Here is a 24556-nt window from a genome sequence, read left to right as displayed (position 1 = left end):
CCTTACGGCTGAATCGGGGAGAAAAGGGGCGGGGTGGGGCTGAGAGTGGCGGCGTCCTAGCCCCGCCCCCCAAACGCCTCGCCATTGTCCTGTCAGCAACCGCCGCTAGAGGTCGCTTAGGAACCGCTTCCCTCTTCCCTCCCTCCCCCACACTTCGGCCACCTCACCACCTTTGGACGGCGGCGGCGGCGACCGCCTAGCGCAGGAGCGCTCGAGGCCCTGCGGCGCTCGCTCGCTCTCTCTGACGGGGATGCTTCGGAGAGGCCCGGCGGAGCCATGGACTTGGACGAGGCCTTCGGCTTGGTGGGGGAGTTCGGCCCCAGGCAGAGGCGCCTCACCGCGTTCCTGGTGCTGCTGCAGGTGGGGGCGACGCGCGGGGCCCGCCCGGCTCCTCCTCCCCCCTCCCCGCCCGGCCAGATGGCAGTTGCCCCCATAATTCCCTCCGCCTCAGCCCCTTTGTCACGCGGTGGCGCGCGGCGCGCGTTGCCAAGGCAACAGCCGGGGCGCTACGTGGACCTGGGCGCGGGGCAGGCAGGAAGCGGCTGCGCTGCCTCGTGGAGGTTGGTGGCGCCTCCCGAGGGAGGATGCTGAGTTGGGGGGGGAGGCTTTGAGGGGAGCGACGTCGCTTGTTCCTGCAACGCAGCTGTTGGTGAGAAGGATGCTGCTTCCTTTGGAAGCACCTCACCAGCGAGACTCGCCCTCCGGGGCGCTGGGTGTGTGGAGAGGGGAGAGACCCCCCTGTGGAATATTCCATAGAATTGTAGAGGGGACCATGAGGGACATCTAGTCCAACCTCCTGCCCCACGTGGGGCTCCGACCCACAACCCTGAGGTTCAGATTCTCATGCTCTGCACATGCTGCGGAGAGGCTTCTCAGCCTGAGAAAGTAGCCCGTTTGGAGAAGGAAAGCATTGGTCCTAAACCTCCGCAGCCATGAGAGATATCTTGCGGAGAAGAAATGGCTGATGACCTATCCCCCCCCCTAATGGACCAACTCACTCCCCACCCCCTGAAAAGTGCTCCTTAAGATTTTGAAGTCACTTATTGTTTGTATCTTGTGTTTTTATGTTGTGAACTTCCCTGAAATATGTGTATGAAGGGTGGTATACAGATTTAAAAATAAAATCTTTTGAAGATGGCATTTCTAGTTTATCATTCCCAAGTTGTAATGGTGTTCAAGGTAATATTAATAACATGGTTATTACCTTGGCACAAATGTTATGTTCTGGTTCTGATTAGTGGATGTATGCTGGGCTACTCTAGATACAGTAAGCCCACAATTTACATTCATTTAACTTGTGTGCATTCAGCTTCAGGCATGTGGCAAAAAAAATTAAAAGGAGCAGAGGGAGACGAGGTTCCAGGAAAATGACTTTGGCAATCCCATCCACCATTGGAACCCAATGGGTTTTAACTACGTAATTTAGGAAAGAGTGTAAGTTGTGGGCTTGCTGTATGATTGCTTTGAGTTCCACTGTTGTTAAAGGCCACAAAAAATAATATGTGGAAAAGGAGATGTGATTTAAACACTGATTAAAGAGCTGTTGAATATGATAATGGAAAATTCACACCATTGAATATAATAAAAAGTATATTACTAAGGAAGATTTTCAAGACCCCCAAATCCCACCCCGTCCTTAAGAATAGATAGAACAGGAGATTTTACCATACCCTACTGGTTTTAAATTGCCAGGCATTTCAAACTGTGTGATCTTAGGCATAAGCTAAGTCCAGTGGGACAAACTCCATGTGCATGGGGCTGTAGATTCACTCAGTGGCAAATAATTAGTCTTCTCTTTTTTGTTGTTGGAATGCCTTTGTACGAACATTTGGAAGGTGCTAATTGTTTTGATGGCCAGTTTGTTTGTGAAGTAGAAGATTATTGCATACTGTCTGTGTGGTCAGCTACACAATAAAACCCATTGCAGGATTCTTGTCAGTGAGAGAAAGTCCAGCAAGCATCAGATCTTGCCTTTACAGAAACAGTGGTCTCAAGTACAGTGCTTTACTTGGTTCCATAAAAATGAAATAGCAACCAATCATATGTATGGCAGGCAGTAAAAAGGCCTAGATGCAATAGGTGTAGAAGCTAAATTCAATTTTTTTCTGTCTGTACAACTCTATACTGGGTTCTGTTTCTTGGTCACACCAGAGCATGACTGAGTGTTGGGACCTGGCATGTGTATTTATTTATCTGACTGATCGCTCTAAATAAACTCTCCTTGTTTTGCTTTTAAGGTGTTTGTGGCCTTTCAATCTATGCTTATTGTGCTAGTGGGAGCAGTGCCGGAATATCATCTTGACCTGGAGGAGATTCATACAAGTAGGGAGGCTCTTGCAAAACACGTCAGGTTTACTAGCAACTTCACATCCATAGCAACAGAGGCAAGTATATTTTGCTGCTGTTTCTTAGCATTCTTTTCTATTTTTTAGGTTTCTTATTTTGCCCACATGGCTTCAATATAGGATGCTGCCTCTTAAAACCTTGGAAGAAAAGAACAGGTTAGGCTTGTGTGTATGTTGCAATTCTTTTTTAAATGAGAACATGGAATTTACTGCTAAAGAAAAAGTCACTTGAACTAGTACTCTAATCTTTAGTGTTTCATAGTGAAGAGATTATTTCAACCCAACACATAGTTCTAACATTTCTCCTTATGCCGTTCCACGTGTGAGTACTACTCCCCTGAGTAAAAATAATTTGTTAATTCTAATTCTTCAAGGCTTAGAATTTACTACAGTATGATCTGAATCCTTTTATAATGAAAGTGTCATAGTGTAACACCACATATTTACGTTTATATATTTTAAAAGTCTCACAAACCTACCGTATTTTTCGCCCTATAGGACACACCGTCCCATAAGGCGCACCTAGTTTTTTGGGGGGGAAATAAAGGGGGAAAAAATATTTTCCCCCCCAGGCGTGGGGCTGGGGCGGGGGAAGCCCGAGCTTCCCCCGACCCCAGCCCCCAAACAGGCAGCTCTCTGCAAGCTGTGGGAGCCCAGCGCTGGCTCCCGCTGCTTGCAGAGAGGTCTGGACGCGCTGAGCTCAGCGCGAGCAGGCTTCAGCATGCAGGCAACTCTCCGCAAGCAGAGGGAGCCTGAATACAAATATTTGCTGAATACAAATTAGACTTTTTGAACCACTTCTGCTGCCCATTAAAAGAAGGTTAGTAGTAATCACTTGATTTTACAAAAGAACAAGAAGGAGGGGAGGGGCTTTTGCTAGAATCATCATGTTGATAACATAGAAAGTTAAACAAAAGTTGAAACATGCATACTGCTTCTCCCTTAGGAACAATCTAGTCTGTTTGCCCAGCAGGAAATTAGTAGATTGGTTAATAAGCGGAGTCTGTATTAAGCTTTCTTGGAAGTCTGCAAGCTGTTTCTACAACATGCAATTCTTTTAGCTCTGGTTCTATTACCAGCATTACCAATGTGCTTCACCACTGATAATTATCATTGTTTTTAGGGCAAATGCAATAAGGATTATTACAAAAACCCCTGGGAACCGCTGCCAGGCAGTGTAGTAGGCAATTCAGAGCTACGTGGACTAAAAGTCTGACTTGGTATAAGGCAGCCTCCTATGTCTGTGCTCTTTTTGTGTCTCAAGGTGTGGTCTGAAGGCACATAAGTCTACCACCTTGCTGAAGCTAAGCAGGTCTAGGTCTGGTCAGTGCCTAGATGGGGGACCACCTCAGGACCACATGTTCGCTGCCTTGAGTTCCGTGGCAGAAGAGAGGCAGGAAATAAATGTAAGGAAATAAAATTAATAAAGCAGTGATGAAAAGCTATGGCTATAAGGTTGCATTTTTATCACCTCGGAATCATATGTGAGAAAGTGATATTGTCAGATAGTTTCTGTGGCCCTGGCTTGGTGCTCTCTAGTGCACCTTTAGATTATTTTTAAACTTATTATTTCTCTTGCCACTTGTTAGCCATGCTTCCCTGCCTCTATGTGCATCTCTTTCAAACATTGTTTGAGGCAGCATTTACATATTTGAAAGGGCTTATATAAAGCATGAGATTGGGTGTGTGCAAAGCATTTGCTCATCCAGAGTTCCATGTGCCTAGCCTGATTTCAATGTTTAAGAATCATTTAAATTATTTTCTAGCCCTTATCCATGTGGCACTTGCGTGCTACTGATTTGTGTCCATCAGGGAAGATGTACACATATGTACTAGCTGCTTACATAAAGGGTGCTGCGCAGGTTAGGTAAAGGTAAAGGTACCCCTGCCCGAACGGGCCAGTCTTGACAGACTCTGGGGTTTGTGCGCCCATCTCACATCTATTGGCCGGGGGCCAGCGCTGTCCGGGGACACTTCCGGGTCACGTGGCCAGCGTGACAATGCTGCTCTGGCGAGCCAGAGCCGCACACAGAACGCCGTTTACCTTCCCGCTGGTAAGCGGTACCTATTTATCTACTTGCCCCCGGGGGTGCTTTCGAACTGCTAGGTGGGCAGGCGCTGGGACCGAGCAGCGGGAGCGCACCCCGCCGCGGGGATTCGAACCGCCGACCTTTCGATCGGCAAGCCCTAGGCGTTGAGGCTTTAGCCCACAGCGCCACCCGCTGCGCAGGTTATGAACCCTTTAAACATGGAACTAGGCAGCTTGAAACCCTTTGAAGGTGACTGCTCTTATGGGAACCAGCATTTTGTTTAAATTTGGGCCCATCATTGAAAGAGATGTCACACAATTAGTATCTTCCAAGTAGCCTCATGTTGGTGTTCTTAGTATTTAAATTGATTTGTAAGCACATGCAAACATGGATACATTTTCTGCTTTCCTTTTTACTGCAGTACACTCAAGTGTTTGTGCTCTCTAGCCTTAAACAGTAGCCAGCGTAGTGCCTTCCAGATGTTGTTGGACTCTAGTTTCCATCAGCCCCAGCCAGCATGACCAATGGCCAGGGATGATGGGAGTTGCAGTCTAACAACATCTGGATGGAACCACACTAGCTACACTACGTTGCATTCTGGAGAATTGAAATGGTGGGAGCGAGAAGTTGCTCAGTGATTTATAACATCATAAAATTCCTGCTTTTGCAGAGGTATGTGTGGAACTGCTTATGATTATTTTGAGCGGTGTACCTCTGTGTTCTGGTTAAAATCACTGCTGGAATAATCATATAATATTCTGCACATAAATCCTGATGGTTAAACGTCCATTCTTCATAAACTAGATGTTCTTGGTCATGTCAAAACTTCTGTTACATCTTAGCCAGATGGCTTAGTTGGTAGAGCATGAGACTCTTAATTTCAGGGTCATGACTTCAAGCCCCACGTTGGGCAAAAGTTTCCTGCATTGCAGGGGGTTGGACTGCATGACCCTCATGGTCCCTTCCAATTCTATGATTCAAGAACTTGCCAAAAGCTTGAAGGTATGATGGGCTCACAAAGCGTATTAAAATTATATTGGTGTATGTTTTTCTCATTTCAAAACTATTATAAAAATAGGCATGATAAAGCTTGATAAATGTAATATTATGTCAGTTTTTGACAACTGGCTCTTGTATTGGTTTGGTAAAAGTTTAAATGCTTTAGTGTTTGGGTGTGTGTGTTTCACGCTTAAGATCTGTATTTGAATTTTGTGCATTTATAAACTGAGTGAGAGCCAAACATGTAGGTAAGAACTACAGATGTAATAAGAAAAGAAAAAAATGAGTTACAGAAACCAAACTTTTAAGAAATGTCAATGTAGATTAATAATATCTGGACATGTTCTTAGCATCACTCTTAATTTCAATATTTTATCCAACTGCATTTTCATTTCTTATTATGGTGGTTCCTGTAGCTCATCTCACCTTCCCGCTTGGATTAACACCCAATTGTATGGTGTTGTTTGTTTTTGTACTTGTACTGATCACTAACCTACATATCAAGGACTTCATCAGAAGCTCTAAATCTGTAGCTTCCTAGAATTACATTGAAATATGAGGGCCAGCTGTTTAAACAAGGAGCCGTTATGAATTCAGCTTGATATTTTGCTAGTTACCATAGTAACCAATGTCACATTGCAGTTCTTTCCTACGCAAAACTCCAAAATGTATTCCAGACCAGGGAGCTCTTCTATGTCTCTAATGGTCTGAGATGGATATGCTTCTGTGCTCTCTTCTTGAGATGGCTTCTGAACTTGGGGGTTGTAGAAGGCATTTTACTGTTCCAATAATAATAATAATAATAATAATAATAATAATAATAATAATAATTTATTATTTGTACCCCGCCCATCTGGCTGGGTTTCCCCAGCCACTCTGGGCGGCTTCCAACAAAGATGAAAAATACACTAAAGTGTCACATATTAAAAACTTCCCTGAACAGGACTACCTTCAGATGTCTTCTGAATGTCAGTTAGTTGTTTATCGCTTTGATATCTGATGGGAGGGCATTCCACAGGGCGGGTGCCACTACCGAAAAGGCCCTCTGCCTGGTTCCCTGTAACTTGGCCTCTCGCAGTGAGGGAACCGCCAGAAGGCCCTCAGCGCTGGACCTCAGTGTCCGGGCAGAACGATGGGGGTGGAGACGCACCTTCAGATACACTGGACCGAGGCCATTTAGGGCTTTAAAGGTCAGCACCAACACTTTGAATTGTGTTTGGAAACGTACTGGGAGCCAATGTAGGTCTTTCAAGACTGGTGTTATATGGTCTCAGCGGCCGCTCCCAGTCACCAGTCTAGCTGCCGCATTCTGGATTAGTTGTAGTTTCCCAGTCACCTTCAAAGGTAGCCCCACGTAGAGCGCATTGCAGTAGTCTAAGCGGGAGATAACCAGAGCATGCACCACTCTGGCGAGACAGTCTGTAGGCAGATAGGGTCTCAGCCTACGTACCAGATGGAGCTGGTAAACAGCTGCCCTGGATACAGATTTGACCTGTGCCTCCATGGACAGCTGTGAGTCCAAAATGACTCCCAGGCTGCGCACCTGGTCCTTCAGGGGCACAGTTACCCCATTCAGGACCAGGTAATCCTCCACACCTGCCCGCCTCCTGTCCCCCAAAAACAGTACTTCTGTCTTGTCAGGATTCAACCTCAATCTGTTAGCCGCCATCCATCCTCCAACCGCCTCCAGACACTCACACAGGACCTTCACCGCCTTCACTGGTTCTGATTTAAAAGAGAGGTAGAGCTGGGTATCATCCGCATACTGATGAACACCAAGCCCAAACCTCCTGATGATCTCTCCCAGTGGCCGCATGTAAATGTTGAAAAGCATGGGGGAGAGGACAGAACCCTGAGGCACCCCACAAGTGAGAGCCCAGGGGTCTGAACACTCATCCCCCACCACCACTTTCTGAACACGGCCCAGGAGGAAGGAGCGGAACCACTGTATGACAGTGCCCCCAGCTCCCAGCCCCTCAAGACGGTCCAGAAGGATGTTATGGTCGATGGTATCAAAAGCCGCTGAGAGATCCAGCAGAACTAGGAAACAGCTCTCACCTTTGTCCCTAGCCCGCCGGAGATCATCAACCAGTGCGACCAAGGCAGTTTCAGTCCCATGATGAGGCCTGAATCCCGACTGGAAGGGATCCAAATGGTCCGCTTCTTCCAGGCGTGCCTGAAGTTGTTCAGCAACCACTCGCTCAATCACCTTGCCCAAGAATGGAAGATTTGAGACTGGGCGATAATTGGCCATCGTGGCCGCATCTAAAGATGGTTTCTTAAGAAGCGGTTTAATAACCGCCTCTTTCAGCGGGTCTGGGAAGGCTCCCTCACGGAGGGAAGCATTCACCACCCCACGAAGCCCATCGCCCAGTCCTTCCCGGCTAGCTTTTATAAGCCAGGATGGGCAAGGATCCAGAAGATAGGTGGTTGGCTTCACTCGTCCAAGCAGCCTGTTCACATTCTCGGAGGTAACAGGTTGGAATTGATCCCACGCAACTTGACTAGACAGGACTCTAGCACTCTCCCGCCCTGGCCCTGACCCTGTGAGTCCTCCTGGGCAGCAGAGCATAGCAGTCCTTGTGAGGCTTCAGGCCCCGCCCTGGGCCGGATGGTAAGTAGCAGGAAGGAGCAGGGCCCTCAGACACTCACACAGGAGAGTCCTCCTGGGCAGCAGAGCACAGCAGTCCCTGTGCAATTGTGCAATTCTACCATAGTCCTTTTTCATTCACAGCCAGGCAGTTTTGCATGCCATGTGGGTATTAAGTAGCCTCTTGTAGAAAACCAACGTAGAATAGGAAATGCATTGTAAACAGATGCATTTAAACTTTACCTTTAAACTTCAAATCTGATGTGGGAAGGTAGAATAAATTTATGTTCCATGTGCCAGAATATGGGTCTTGTCTGTTTCCTGTAAAGTGGGAGAAATTTTTGAAGTGCAGTTTAGGTTGGCAGGAGGGTTCCTGCCTCTTTGATTTGGTAGATGTTACTTTAGCCTGACTGGGAGTTTAATGAATCGGGAGCAGCAGTTTCAGGAGTATGTAAGCAAGTATGTATGCAAGCAAGCAAGCAAGCAAGCAAGCAAGCAAGCAGAGAAAGGATTCAGCAGTCACTTCTTAACCAATCTCCTGGCTACATTGGAAATAGCAGCAACTAGTTTCTGACTAGTGGGCCTGTTGAGATTAGATAATTTATCACTGGTTTGTTACTATGTTTTAACTGAAAAGAGTCCTTTTTTGTTTTTAACAGTGGTATTTAATCAGACATGAAGCATATAAGGTGAGCCTGGCAGCATCCTTGTACTTTGCTGGGTTGCTTATTGGAAATATATTGTTTGGTCAACTGTCAGATAAACTGGGCAGGAAGCCTGTGTATCTAACAGGTAAGATGATATGGAAAACTGTGTATCTGGCACAGTCTTTTGGTTGTTTCAAATTTGCGAGTTAATATCAACTAGGTGGTGTTTTTTTTTAGATTTAAGTGATTCATACTGATGGTGTGTGAGTGCCTTATTTGTGTGTGTATACATTTATGCACACACACATTACCGTGGTGCCTCGCAAGACGAAATTAATCCGTTCCGCGAGTCTCTTCGTCTAGCAGTTTTTTTGTCTTGCGAAGCAACCCTATTAGCGGATTAGCGCTATTAGCGGTTTAGCGGCTATTAAAGGCTTAGCGGCTATTAAAGGCTTAGCGGCTAAAAGGCTATTAGCGGATTAGAAAAAGGGGGGGAAATCGCAAGACTCACAAGACTTTTTCGTTTTGCGAAGCAAGCCCATAGGGAAATTCGTCTTGTGAAGCACATCGGAAAACCCTTTCGTCTAGCGGGTTTTTCGTCTTGCGAGGCATTTGTCTTGCGGGGCACCACTGTATATTTCAGAATTGTTTCAGAATCAGTACACAAAATTATGAAATTACAAAATAAAATTACACTGTAATGCTAAATGCGCTTAACTAGGGAGAAATCCCCATTGGATGCTATGGGGCTTAACCTCTAAGCCAGCAGTCGCCAGCTTTTTTGGGTCTGGAGCACACTTGGAATTTCCAGAAGCTGCCAAGGGCACCACTCACAAAATGACTGCCAGCTCCAAAAGTATAGAAATAAAAATGAGATGGAAACATAAAACATCAGCTGAGCAGCTCAAGAAAGCCCTGCTGCTGCTCCAGCTCATGTGAAATGGAGGGGAAGTGGGACTTACTCAGCTGATGTGCGGGGATGTTTCCCCATGCATCAGCTGAGCAGCCTCAAGCCTCAGTAGCTGCTGCTTTCCGGTACATCAGCTGTTAAACAGGAGGTTGAAGAGCCTCAGCAAAGTTCTGCTGTGCCTCCAGCTTGTGAGGAAACCCTCCCAACAATAACTATGGAACAGAAAAATAAAGGGTTGCCGTATCCTGTCTCCCAATATTCAGCTGAGGCCCCTCTCCTGCAGCTGCCTGATCCATGGGACCAACAGGCATCAAAACAAGTGGCAGGTGATTTCCACACTTCCTCTACTTCAGCACAGATTTGAAAGCCTCTGAAGTAGCTGCCTGTTGAATGCTTCACATAGTTGTGAGGCAGCAAAACAAACAAATAGAAAAATAGAGCAGCAAGTGTGTGGTTCTAAGGACTAGAAAATAAGAAACAGGCAAAGTGCATTAAAGGGAAAGTATAGCTCTGTGGGACACATGGGATTCCTGCTGCCTGGTATCCAAACAACTCACTCATCAATCACAACTCTGATTTCACAGGAAGGAGCAGCCAGGCTTCCTAATTTTCTTTCAGGGGGAATGAGGGCTAGAAACTTCTATTTTTTTAATGAATGCTCAGTCAGGTGCCAGATTGGCAACCCTCTGCTCCAAGTAAACATGCACAGGATTGCAGTGTTGTCTTGTAGAAGGAGCATCCGCAGATTTCCATTTGGACACCTTTGACATTTTAGATATTGCTAACACATTTGCAAGTAACATACATTTATGTCCATACGAAAATAACTTAGTAGGAAGACTTTGGTGTTAAGTGGTAGCTACAACCTCTTATAAATATAGCATATTTGATTATTTCTAAACAATAAATCTTAATTTGGGGTACTGTCAACTTATGTGTGTATGCATAATTTGTCTCTTGATGTTTTAAGATACTAGAAGATACGGTATGATCTATTTCAATGGAGCTAAGTTTTCACCTAAGGTGAGGGGGAACTTATTAGTTCTCCTTTCACCTTATTTTTTCTTCATTGAAAACTGCAATCCTATACATACTCAATGGGACTTACTTCTTAGTAGACATATGTAGGATTGCACCACAAAACTAATATTTCTTTTACCCATTATATGTTTTGTGCAGGTCTTTTCTTAGATGTCATTTTTGGGTATGTTTCAGCATTTGCTCCAAACTATGACATTTTTGCAATGTCGCGCTTTTTCGTTGGAATTACAAATGGTGGTATGTCTCTAGTGTCTTTTGTTTTGACACAAGAATATGTAGGAAAATCCTTTTGGGCACTGACAGGTAAGAGATGAGAATTTGATTCAGTCTGCTAAAAAAAAAAAAATGCAGTTCCTAAAATTCTGGCAAATATATATATATATATATATATATATATATTTAGTAGGTCTTTATTTCTGATGGGAATTTGATTCTGTGATTCTGTAGAACCAGTTACTAAAAACTGTAAAATTTTAAGACTTTGTGTTTGGGGCTTTCTGCCAGTTGTGTCCTACTCAGAGTAAACCCATTGGAAATAATGGCTATGACTAGCTTAGATTCATTAATTTCAGTGCATCTATTTAGGTGGATACAACACTGAATTTGTTCAGTCAATAATTGTTTTTTATGACAGACCTTTTTTCTTTACGATAGATATTTTGCTTCTTTGCTTTCAATACTCCTAATTCTATTGCTCAAAAACTTAAGCACTGGCAGAAGCACATTTCCACTCCACCCCCCATAAATTTCTGCTGTGGGTTTCTTTTTCTTTTCTCTCCCTCCACCCAGTCCTCCTTCTTCAAGTAATGATTCTTAGTGTTTGAATGAGACTTTCCTGCCCCTTAAACCACACATGACGTTAAATTTGTGTCTTGGGGGAGAGTTCCTCACACCCCCATTTTGGTTTTCAGCAGGAACCTTAGAGCAGTCAGGGAAGCCTTTATGACCTTTTCATTTTCTTTCTTGAATGTTGTCCTGCCTGTGACAGTTAGGCACTGCATAGAATTATTTTAAAATGCTGTCCTCAGGCAGGATCATAATCCAAACACTCTTGTTTAGCACCACTGAACTAACCGTATGTCAGAAGGCTAGTTTATCACTGAGGACAAATGATAACTTGTCCTTTGCGAAGAATGGGCTTTCATAGATCCAACACAGCAGCTAGACTTCAGTGCTTTTCTCTGTGTATTTCTCTTTCCAGTGAAATTTGCCCAAACCCTCCAGCCCCTATAGGCATTCTGTCCTTGTCCCATTACCATCACATGGAGGAAACACCATTCACTTGCCCCAAGCCTGCTGTTACATCCTCATTTCCACCCGGCATCAACTTCAGCAGGAGTCTGAAGACGGGAGCTTGCTCTACATGTTTAGGCCTCCCCATGTCATTATAAACCCTTCAGGATCAGAATTCTGAATGGTGCAGCAAGCGTACATGTGTAGAGAATGCTTCCCACTTCACACCTCCCTGCTGTTGACCATTGCCTTTCACAACAGTGTTGATGATGTGTGTGTTGTCATGACAGCAGCATCTGAGACTCTGTAAGCTACAGGTTTTGAACTGCAGTTGTGAACTGATCTTATTGGTAACTAGTGCAATTAATAATACACAAAATAGATCGCCAAGCTTTTTGTTAATCCATAATTCCCTTGACTGACAGATCGTTAAGAAAATTCTGAAAGTCCAAGTAGCATATAAATTAAGGTTGCAGTCATAGTAATGTTGCGACTTGCTGCACAATCTTAAGGATGTTTACTTGGAACAAGGTTCCACTGTCTTTAGAGGTGTTTAATGTAAGGGTGCATAAGGTTGCAGTCTTCGAGTAAAGTGTATTGAAATTGGTGGGATTCTCCCTTCCCCCTCCCAAATAAGTAAATAAATAAATAGTTCAGTTTGAAATGTTAATACTTTTGAAAATGGCTTTCGGCCCATTGCCTACATAATTTATGTAGTGCCCATCTCTATTCTGGATTATATTTTAGATTATGCTGAGATACATCAATTACAACATTTTCTTGCCAGTGTGGTATAGTGGTTAGGAGCAATGGACTCATAATCTGGTGAACGGGGTTCGCTTCCCCGCTCCTCCACATGCAGCTGCTGGGTGACCTTGGGCTAGTCACTTCTCTGAAGTCTCTCAGCCCCACTCACCTTACAGAGTGTTTGTTGTGGGAGAGGAAGGGAAAGGAGAATATTAGCCGCTTTGAGACTCCTTCGGGTAGTGATAAAGCGGGATATCAAATCCAAACTCTTCTCCTCTTCATCTTTTTTCAGTTCATGTCTGCTGTTTGTTTTTCATTTTACTCACTTTAGATCCTTGAATTTCAAAAAGTATTCTTAAACAATTGGGATCTAATTTCTTAAAGTAAGTTTGCTGTGGCTTGCTAGCTTGCCTAAGATTCAAGAAGGTTAGAGTATGTAGTTAAGATAGTTTTATTGTACTTGATTCAAATACTAAATTTTATTTCCTAAATGTTTGAGTTGGTTTCCAATTGGCAAAGTCCATAAAGGTGTTTCAGGTCTTTTAGCTTACAGGCTCAAACATGCATAAAGTAACTAAACAGTGTTGGACTTCTCATGAGTAAGGATTTATGAATTATGGTCATACTATACAGTCATGTAGAAAAAATCTGCTCCTTTTCCGTTATGGGGCATCTAAGAGCCCGCACAGAGTCCTTAAGTGGGTTCCCTATTGGTAGGAGAAAATAACAGAGGCCAACCAGAGAATATTGAGAAGCAAAGCAGCTAGTAAGCCTGATCTTTCTTAAAATGTTGCAACAGGGTGCTCACTCACCACATGCAGGAGGGAGGAGGAACCCAGAACAATGGTGTGCAAGCCCTTATATAGACTTTTGAAATTGCCCACCCTGTAGCTCAAGACCACCCCAAAAAACATCATACATACATCACAGAAGGAGACAGTCTACAACAGAAATCCTGTCTGGCAGGATACTTAACAATGGCCAGCGATTGTTTGCTTACTTGGGCAGCCGGACCATTCTTTTGTGATGGTAAATACTTTAATTCCTGAACTAATAGGCTCACCCTATTAATACACAAAGATGCCCTAAAGACAGGTAAGCAGAAGACAATGGAGAGGCTTTCCCATTTCCTTCCTCCTTGCAGAGAAACATTTGAGGTCAATTTGGGAGAGTCAAAATGGTTTCAGGATTGCTCTCCTGTACTATTTCAGACATGTGCTTTATATACTTATGTATGTGTTTGCCTTGTGAATTTATGAACATTTAATTTATATATGTGAGACCTTAAATTCTTATAGCAACAGGGTGGCCCAAAAGGAGGTATACTGCTTTAGTATCCACTTTCTTTGTTCTTGACTCAAATTCGCTGTTATCATTCACAATAATCCTTTTATCTGACTCCACTATTCTTTCCAACTGCCAGCCTGAAATTAAACTGCCACTTTGTTGTATCTCAGTTATGTGTACCCATAAAATCCGTTGGGATGAATTTCATTGATTCAACTGTATACCTACTTTTGGGTCACCCTATATTTATACTTTCTGTGTGGAGAGAGTTATAGCCATAGTTAATGAAACCTCTTGCTTTTTTTCTATTTTCAGGCTCATTAACAAATTTGACATTTGCGGTTGGCATAGCAATTTATGCATTATTGGGTTATTACATAAGAGAGTGGCGTTTACTTGCCTTCGTATCCAATTCTCCAGGACTTTTCTTTCTCCTCCTCTCTTTGTAAGTAATGTTTTGTGTATGTTTTGTAACTTGCAAACCAGAAATAAAGTATTATTACTTGAGAGCAGACTAGTAAAGGTAGAATTTTGAAATGACTTGTGTTCTAAGTAAAATAACTTAGAGGAACTTGGGGGATTTTTGTTTTGCTGTCCGTAATCAAATGCTTACATATTGCTTATGGAACAGTGTAATCAGAAGAAAAATCCAGTTGGTTGTAATTCTCACAAACACCCCTTTGTATGCATGGAAGTCAAGGTGGGCAGTGTTTGCACATGCAGTATAGCTTTATTAGAATTAAATGATTGAACAGTTTTTGTACTTTTACATATTCATGAAAATAATTTATGTCTATGGAATATGACCATAATGGGTGGATATATAAATAATGTGGGGTTGTGGCTTTGCTAATTTGGGAGCCAGAGAAGAAGAAGAAGAAGAAGAAGAAGAAGAGTTTGGATTTGATATCCCGCCTTTCACTCCCCTTCAGGAGTCTCAAAGTGGCTAACATTCTCCTTTCCCTTCCTTCCCCACAACAAACACTCTGTGAGGTGAGTGGGGCTGAGAGACTTCACAGAAGTGTAACTGGCCCAAGGTCACCCAGCAGCTGCATGTGGAGGAGCGGAAACACGAACCCGGTTTCCCAGATTACGTGACTACCACTCTTAACCACTGCACCACACTGGCTCCGACCCCTCTCGCTCTCCAGGCTTCAGCGAAAGCCTGTATTCGCCCCATAGGACGCACACACATTTCCGCTTCATTTTTGGAGGGGAAAAAGTGCGTCCTATAGGGCGAAAACTACGGTAATCTTGTTTGTTGTCATTCTGTACCAGGATGGTTAAAATATTTTGATAAATTTGGCTAATCTCACAGTGGTTTGCAGATTCATAATTTTAAAAGACTGCAGATCGCTAGCATACACTAAGTATTTTTACCTGCTTTACCTGCTTTCTAATAGATTTTGTCAAGCTTTGAAAGGCTAGTAATATATGGTGATCTAATGAAAAGACAGTTGTGTTAATATACAGATTAAAAAAAAACCCAAAATAATTATCCATGGCATCTCGATTTGAATGTTTCTCTTTACAGCATGCTTCCAGAATCACCAAGATGGTTATACTCCCAAGGGAAGACAACAGAAGCAGAGAATGTGCTACAATACATAGCCCTTGGTAATGGGAAAGAAAGACTGTCTGTGAAACTGAAGCAATGCACAGGAGCAGTAAAAAAGGATGATTCAGCTTCTGGTGTCCGAAGCCTCATTAAGCATCCAGTTCTTCGGTGGCGCACTGTCATCTTGATGTATATTTGGTAATTAATAAAAAGAGCTTCTCAGAGTACATGAATTAGTTGCACACAAAAAATAGCAAACTTTGGGCTGTTTGGAAAAATGTTATTCTGCTGATGCCTCATTGGAACAACTTCAAAATTACCTGACATTTCCAAAAGTAGATAAATATTTGGAAAGAGCTATGAGTTTTTCTGAGTCACGAGGCATTATTTTTTTGATTCTGCCTCTTCTGCCCCCAGAGCAGAGTTGAAGTTTTTGTTTCTTTCTTTTTCTAAGTTTCATACCTTCTGTGGTATAATGCTTAAAGAGATAATCATTATGAGAAGTATAATAACAGAACTATTATTATGAATTCCATTTAGAAGTGTGTATGAATGTGTGTCTAGGGGGATTTAAGAGCACAAGGTCCATTTTTAAAAAAAAGCAAATTTATTTTTTAAGGGTATCAAATTTATTTTTTAATGGTATTCATTATTTCTTGATGGACTGTTTCATATGAGTTGGCTTTGTTTTATGACTGTAGGTTTGGGGTCTCCCTAAAGTCTTTTGTACTAAAGATTATACTGGATGTTGCAGTCAGAACCAGGTGCAAAATAATCACTTGCAGTGGACATGCAGAGAAATTTTCTTTCTCTGGTTCTTTTAGGGATTGAAAAAGAAAAGAAGTTGAGCTGCCTGTATTCTAATTTGATTTTGATCTTTCTGTATCTAGTTGAAATGAAGATTGGTGTGATTGAGGTTTTGATGGTTTCAACAGAATCTTAATCCAATTGTCTAAATTTGTTGTTTATGGCACAATTACCTTATTGGTGTATTTGAAATGAACCTGAACAGGAATTGCACCACAAATGGTAAAATAACATAAAATAACGTAATCAGACAACTAGCAAAATCTCAGGTGGAGTTCTGTTTTGGTCCTTGCTGTTATAACTTGTACATGTAGCACTGTTGTATTCTTTCTTCTGTTGTGTACATATTCTTTATATGGTACAAAGATAAAGGTTACTGTTGCATACATCACTGACCTTTGAGGATCTGCATTAGCTGATCAACCTTTAATTGATACATTTAGGTATGTGTGCAGCCTTGTCTATTACGGCTTAACGCTGAACGCTGGAGAATGGGGAGGAAACCTATATCTAAATGTGGCTCTTTCTGGCCTGGTAGAAGTTCCAGCATTTCCACTCTGCATGTTCTTCATTGAAAAATCATGGTAAGATTTATTTATTTATTTCCGCCCTTTGGCATCTTTGGCTTTCCTTTACTTGTATAGTTGGCCCTTAATAGAAAATATAATATCATTTCAAATAATCAAATTGTAAAATACATTTTTGCAGAGATTTCAGCCTGAGCTTCTTCTGCATTTTCTCTTTAGGTCAGGAAGACGTAAAAGTACAACTGCTTTTTTGATATTTTCAGGCCTTGCCTGTATATTCACTATGTTCCTACCAGAAAATAGAGCTGGTGAGTATATGTCCTTTTCTAAGTAAACATTACACACACATAATTCATCTCATCAAAAGGCATGAAAGCAAGTGCATGTAGTGTTTTAATGCCAAAGAACTTTTGTAGAAGAGAACTTCTGACACAAGCTAGAAGCTGCCACTTGAACTTAAATACAAATGTCCTTGAAACAATTTCCTTGTTTTCAGTGGAATCGTCTCCAAATGTGGCCAAATCAGAACTTTGCCTTTGTGTGTCATTTTACTTAATGGGGGAAGGTGGAGCTGATAATGGTAACACATTTCTTTCAAACTCTGTTTTAGGATTTTTATTCAGTCCCAGCATCTTAGCTTTATATGGGAAATTGACTGTAAGTGCTGCTTTCAACATCGTATATATTTACACTTCAGAACTCTACCCAACAGTAGTGAGGTAAACAATTTTCTTTTTGTATTTTTTTTTTTAAAGTTAGCTTCAAATCCCATACGATTCTCATATACCAAGAGCAATAATATGCATAGAAATGAAACCTCATTGGCAAGTGCATTCAGCTTACAAGCTACAGGTGTGCCAGCATTAGCATTGCTGTTCCTGAGTTACATGTTTAGATGCTTGAATGTTTTAAATCATGGAGATTTCTCCACATTTCAAGTCTTTCTGGGACAAAATGATTCATATATACTGCTTTTTAAGGAAGAGGATCCCATATGTGATCAGCTAATTGCATTTGAAACAATACAGTGGTACCTCGGGTTACATACGCTTCAGGTTACAGACTCCACTAACCCAGAAATAGTACCCCGGGTTAAGAACTTTGCTTCAGGATGAGAACAGAAATTGTGCTCTGGCAGCGCGGCGGCAGCGGGAGGCCCCATTATCTAAAGTGGTGCTTCAGGTTAAGAACAGTTTCAGGTTAAGTACGGACCTCCGGAACGAATTAAGTACTTAACCCGAGGTACCACTGTATTGCATGCTTGAATACACTTCTCTGCTTAAACATTTGTATTGTTACCGGCCACCCCAGTCCCTGCCAAGGCATGCCTGGGATTCCAGGGTCTGTGCTCCTTTAGAGAATTGAAGATGTGGTGGAGGTTGTCAGAGCTTTAAGACGTATGATTTATTCATGTATTTACACCTGAGTTTGGATGGAGGGAGTCCAGATCTTATAGCATTGTCATCTCAAGAGGGACTTGTTCCCCACAACAGTGCAGCCCTGGAATCCAAGACATCTCTCCCAGCCTCCCTTTAGCCTGCTTGACCAAGGCGGATCTCTGTCCTTGTTCTCTCCCTTCCTCTTTCCAGTATACTTTAGCAATCTCTGTCTGCCCAGGACCAAGGATTCCTCTTAGATGGGCTATCAACACCTTTTGTCATGTTAATGGATTTGTTCTTCACTAGCAGGGACAGGCTGGTTTGCATAAGCCAGGGATCAGCAGCCTAAAGCCAGTGGGCCACAAGTGGCCCACGGGGGTTCTTTAACTGGCCCATGAGCCGCCGCCCCCCCCCCCGAACCAAGCCACCTGCTCGGTGAGTCCCCACGCGGGCGCCAGAAATCGCAGCCGTGCGAGATCCGGCCCACAGAGGGATCTCTGCTGGAGTGAACCAGCTCAGGCAAGGTAAACCTTGCCAACCCCTGGCATAAGCCAACCCAGGGATTCCTTGTCTGGCACAGTTCTGCAGCTTGTTATTTTCATTCATACCCCCAATAATCAAAATGGCGCCGATTGTATGGTCGGCGGTTCGAATCCCCACGGCGGGGTGAGCTCCCGTCTTTCAGTCCCAGCTCCTGCCCACCTAGCAGTTCGAAAGCACCCTTAGGTGCAAGTAGATAAATAGATACCGCTTTATAGCGGGAAGGTAAACGGCGTTTCCGTGTGCTGTGCTGGTGCTGGCTCGCCAGAGCAGCTTCGTCACGCTGGCCACATGACCCGGAAGTGTCTCCGGACAGCGCTGGCCCCCGGCCTCTTAAGTGAAATGGGCGCACAACCCTAGAGTCGGATATGACTGGCCCATACGGGCAGGGGTACCGTTATCTTTTAGGTTGGTCCCACCCCAAACATCTAACAGTATCATTTAGTAAAAATATGCTTTACAAACTATGGAGAAATTCAAAAATGGTGTTTTATCACCACCTAGTGGTAAGATGCCATTTTCCAAAATTCACCTTGCTTTCTTCCAGGTTACACAGTATGATGATTAGGAAGTCAATTGTATGGAAACTAATATAACAAGATATCCAGTATTGTAATACATTGTAAATTTTTTGGATGGGGTAAAGATTACATGATTATTTCAGCACAACAATCTTGTTATGCACAAACTGTTTAACAAAGTTAAAGGTTTCAGTGGTGACCCTCTCTTCTCAGGCAAATATTTTGCAGATATTTAACACAAATTCTCTTTTTAAAACAGAAATGCTGGCTTAGGTGTATGTTCAATGACTTGTAGATTTGGTGGTATTTTGGCTCCATTTGTCCCTTCCCTGGTAAGTAATACGACTTTACTTCCCTCCATTGTATTGCATTACACACAGGATATTTAACACTAAATGAAGCAGGGATACATGTGCTATAGTTATCCATGGCCATAGCTGATGTGACCATACTCTTGCACTTTCCTAGTAAATGGTAGGTTGCCTTCTATGGACTAAAAATATTTTAGCACAGTCCATTTTCTTCAGCAGAAGTAGAATATAAATGTCTTCAGCAACAGTACTTTAGCACGTCAAAAAGGTATTGAGTTGTATCCAACTAAATTATACACACTGTAGATCAGTTGACATTAAGAAACCATTTTAACCACAGCTCTAAATTTTAGTAGGTCTACTCTTCGAGTAGGAATAGCATTGGATAAAACCCGTTGATAACAGGACTTAAAGTGAGCTGTCATTGAATAATAATAATAATAATAATAATAATAATAATAATAATAATTAATTAATTACTGTATAATCTATGGGGATCTGTATATATACAATTTTATTTTTTCAAACGTCTTTCTTGGGAATATGCATATGAACTGAGTGGGTAATAGATTTGTTGGTATTTGTTCTTCAGTAACTTGTGTAAGTGTGTGTGTGTATCAATTATGAATTTATTACTAATTTCTTCTAGAAATCCCTTGGCCCATCTGTACCATTTGTGGTCTTTGGAATCAGTGGATTGTCAGCTGGCTTCCTTACTCTTCTACTACCAGAAACTGTGAATAAACCCATTGCGGAGACCATTGATGATTTGCAGACACCTACCTACCAAATACTTAAAAACAAAAAGGCAGAGTAAAAATGATTTTTTTAAAAAAATTCTGAAGTAACCTCTGTCCCTATTAGAATCTAGGAAGTCTCTAATTTATTTGAAATCCGAGAGTATTCCCCCCCCCTTTCTCCTTATATTTCAAATGTACATACTTAATATCTTTTTCAATGTCTAATGAGAAAGAATTCTCCAAACATTGGGTGTAATCTGTTTTTTATTTGTGTATAGGAAATGATGTTCTTAGCAGAGTTTCTGTGTTATCTCATTCACTCCTCTCCTTGCTTGCTTTTACTTAGTCGTGCTGTTACTGATTGGCTATTTAATGTGTGGTATCAGGAAGAGCTCCTGGTTTCATATTTCTCATTCCACCATTATGGAAGCCATCTGGAATGTTTTCCTATAGCAACAGACATATGGCAAATAAAACTATGGAAATGGTTGTCTTAGTTTTGTCTGTTTTAGTGGTTGTCATGGATAAGTTTCAGCAAAATTGCCATGGCCACTTTAAAAAGAAATGTAATTCTGATTCCATAATAGCAGTGGCATTTGGGGATTACAGTTATTTAATGTAAACTCTTTAAATCTATAGAACATTTCAAAGTCTTCAGTCAAGGTATTCAGATGAGATAAAAGTTTGTCATTTCAGAGGAAATGAACATTTTTGTGAAGATATTTAAAAATTATTTGGTTGATGTAAAATATACAGTTGCTAATTCTTAAAGAACATGCATTGAATAAGTAAATTATTTCTATTTGACATATGTAGCTATTAGCTGTGGCAAAATTTGTCAGGTAACTTTTTCAGTACAGTCGTACCTTGGAAGTCAAACGGAATCCATTCCAGAAGACTGTTCGACTTCCAAAACGTTTGGAAACCAAAGCATGGCTTTTGGTTGGCAGCACGAAGCTGCTGCAGCCAATCGGAAGCCGCGTGAGCTGTGCCAGATGTTTGGATTCCAAAGAACAGTCTCAAACTGAAACACTTTTGGGTTTGTGGCGCTCGGGAGCCGAAATGTTTGACTTGCAAGGTGTTCGGGATCCAAGGTACAACTGTATTTAAATGCTCATGTAACTGAAACACTTGAAATAGTTAGATTCAATTGAAATTTTGTTGGAGCATTTAGCATATTATTTTTTGCAAAGGCATTTGTAAAAAACACAATTAAAAATCACTTTACGTAGCCCTATAGAAGCAGAGGGACGCGGGTGGCGCTCTGGGTTAAACCACAGAGCCTAGGACTTGCCGATCAGAAGGTTGGCGGTTTGAATCCCCGTGACGGGGTGAGCTCCCGTTGCTCAGTCCCTGCTCCTGCCAACCTAGCAGTTTGAAAGCACGTCAAAGTGCAAGTAGATAAATAGGTATCGCTCCAGCGGTAAGGTAAATGGCGTTTTCGTTCGCTGCTCTGGTTTGCCAGAAGTGACTTAGTCATGCTGGCCACATGACCCAGAAGCTGTACACCGGCTCCCTCGGCCAATAAAGTGAGATGAGCACCGCAACCCCAGAGTCGGCCACGACTGGACCTAATGGTCAGGGGTCCCTTTACCTTTTTATAGAAGCAGAGTTATTTATAATTTGTCACACTGCTCCAATTGTTCTAGGACAACATACCCAATGGGAAACATGCTTTGCTCCCTGCCATGTTATCTGTCAGGGCTACTGGATTCTGTGTGTAATGACCTCTTGAAGGCAGGAGACCTACCAATATAGATAATATTGCTGAGATCCAAGATTTGGTACCGTAATTTACTTGTTTTTCTTTTCTTGCCCCTTTCCTTTTGTGTCTTGCTAAGATTGTGAGACTTCAGGCAGATACTGTCTTCTCTTTTAATCCCTGTATAGCGCTTAGAAAATGTTAGGTATTATATGTGATTAATAATACTAGTGACTAATAATAATATTAGATAACAGTAGAAAAAACAACAACACATTCTAATAATTTATTTTCCATCTGCTTAACAGGTAAATCAGTTAGAAGAAAGCAATTAGTGTGCAATAACCATATCTTGGTTGGAAATGACAACAGTACTTCCACTGTTGAGGTGTGGTGCCATCAAGATTCAACTCTAAAAGTATTTTGGGAATGCCAGTACTCTCAATAATGTGAACTTAAATTGTGAATGGCGGGAAGGGGTTATACAAACTCACGAGGAACAATGAAGGAGTGAAATATCTATCTTAAACTGCCACACTCTATAAACATTCTAGGACATTCAGAATTACCTGGTGATTTATGTCTTTGGTAACAAAAGGACCAGTCCTATATTGATTAGATGACTTAACTGTGTAAGTGGTAATTATACTGAGGATTTTTACAGTAATCCTAAACATGCAAGCAAGAGGAAGGTATTTAATTGGTGCATCTGACTTATTTAAATAGGCTCAGGATATCCTTAGCACAGTCTTCTTAAAGCACCTTCAGAATGGAGGGTTACAGGTCAGCCTGGAATATTTAGGCGTTGTTACTTTTTACACTCTTCATGATGCCAATATTTTTGTATTTATGTTTTAAAATGAATACTCCACAATATTTATAAAGACCAAAGATGCCTTTTTCAAACTGTCGCTGCAATATGACTTGTCTGTAGTAAGAATTAATTTATTGCAGTACAAACCTGCTGTTAGAAACAGTTAAATGATCAATTAGGAAATGCAGGATTTGTGTGAAGCAAGTTATCAGTGACTTTCCATGTATCATGGCAGAAAGTGTTATTTATGATTATGGATTGGATACAAATGTGCCCATCCATCTGCAGAAAGATTCTTCCACTCAGAAGGGCTGTTATATAGCCCACATCAGTGGCGTAAAGTATAAAAGTGAAAGTAAATCCAAAACTGTTCATCTTTTTGCACAAGAGCTTTTTGCATAATCATGAGAAACACCATAGACCAGGCATAGGCAAACTCGGCCCTCCAGATGTTTTGGGACTACAACTCCCATCATCCCTAGCTTACAGGACCAGTGGTCAGGGATGATGGGAGTTGTAGTCCCAAAACATCTGGAGGGCTTAGTTTGCCTATGCCTGCCATAGACCCTCCCTACTACACTATAGCATTGCAGTGAGCTGCAAGCCCTTTGCAATATTGCATTGCCACTTCTTTTCCTTACGGTTCTTTGAATCCAATCCTAACAAGAGTTTTCACAATATGACATCATACCAAAGGGATTTCTTTTCATTTTGCCCTTTGATATAAGGGGAAATTGAAGGTTAAAATGGTGTTTTGATAGCCTGCTGGAAACAAGGCCCACAGTTTATAGCATTCAAGCAGACTGCTGTCAGCTGTCAAATCATTTTGGTGTCTGGCAAAGACTCAGCTGACAACGATCTACATTTACAGTTTATGATTTCAGTGTCCAACTATTAAAGTAAGCATAGCAAAATAATAATGATAAAACACCCTTACGATACCTGGCTTACAATTCTTTAAATATCTATTATTTATTTAAACACCCTGCTTCAGCACTTGACGAACTATTGGGTTTGTGGGGCTTTTTTTATATATACTTCTGCATATTTCATTTTTTAAAGTTCCAAAACATAGCAGCCAGAACTTTTTGTCCATGTCATTGGGTAATTCATTAATTTATGTTGGTGTTCATGTCCAAACAACAGAAAAAAGATAGAAGACCCATTTTTATGTGGGGTTTTGCTTATAATTATGGAAAGCTTTATAAATCTATATTTTTGTAAGAGAAAATATAGCTCCTGTGGAAGCAGAAGTGAGTTGCTAAGATAATTTTCCACCAACTTACTGACACATAATGAAATAGTTCTCATGTCAGATAAATAATAATGTATCTTTAATGAGGCTGTTTTATTCCAATGATGTTTCAAATGGCTAATAAAAACACCTTTTAAATGCTGTGGTTTCTATTCTTTACTGTTAAAACTATTCTCTTACATTTGTATTAAAATTTTGTAAATCTGTCTGAAGACAGGCTAACATTCTGCCTATGTCTTTCTGTGCACAGGAAGGAGCAGAATCATATAAATCCTTTGGCAAAGGGAAGGGCAAGTATACTGTATACAGGATACCATGTAAAGCATTACTGGCAGAAACAGAAGTAGCCTCTGGACAATAGAGAAGAATTAGTAGGCTGACTTACCCTGAAACATGAAGTATGTAGCTCACCAATTTTGCTAGATTGAATGACCTTGTGATTTTGACTTCAGAGGTGTCTCATAATAGTTGGCACCTTTCTGTGGTTTGAATTCTTGCAGCGTTGCTTTTCCATCTCAAATACACATTGCTGCAGTTATTTAAGTCAAGAACACAGCCAAGCCTCCTTGGTAT

The 24556-nt window shown here is 41.8% G+C and overlaps 1 protein-coding gene across 3 annotated transcripts; it reads left to right on the top strand.

Annotated features, from left to right (window-relative positions):
* On the top strand, nt 1-24124 carry LOC309532264 (solute carrier family 22 member 15-like). 3 transcript variants are annotated; one of them, XM_082222465.1, is made up of 12 exons: nt 1-360; nt 2238-2384; nt 8624-8756; nt 10701-10865; nt 14145-14274; nt 15364-15585; nt 16638-16778; nt 16941-17029; nt 17332-17440; nt 19421-19493; nt 20122-20285; nt 22223-24124. In XM_082222465.1, exons 1-12 carry the CDS (start codon nt 277-279, stop codon nt 22224-22226), a joined length of 1461 nt encoding a protein of 486 aa, XP_082078591.1. In that variant the 5' UTR covers nt 1-276; the 3' UTR covers nt 22227-24124. The 3 variants fall into 3 exon arrangements, with proteins under 3 accessions (XP_082078591.1, XP_082078590.1, XP_082078592.1); XM_082222464.1 differs by having other exon boundaries at nt 2-360; nt 20122-20280; XM_082222466.1 differs by lacking the exons at nt 1-360; nt 2238-2384 and adding an exon at nt 3149-3751 and having other exon boundaries at nt 20122-20280.
* Nucleotides 24125-24556: the final 432 nt, after the last annotated feature.

Source organism: Podarcis vaucheri (assembly GCF_965113315.1).
Source record: "Podarcis vaucheri genome assembly, chromosome: 5".
Lineage (NCBI taxonomy): Eukaryota > Metazoa > Chordata > Lepidosauria > Squamata > Lacertidae > Podarcis > Podarcis vaucheri.
The sequence above is the reverse complement of the archived record's forward strand: the minus strand, read 5'-3'. Positions and strand labels throughout refer to the sequence as shown.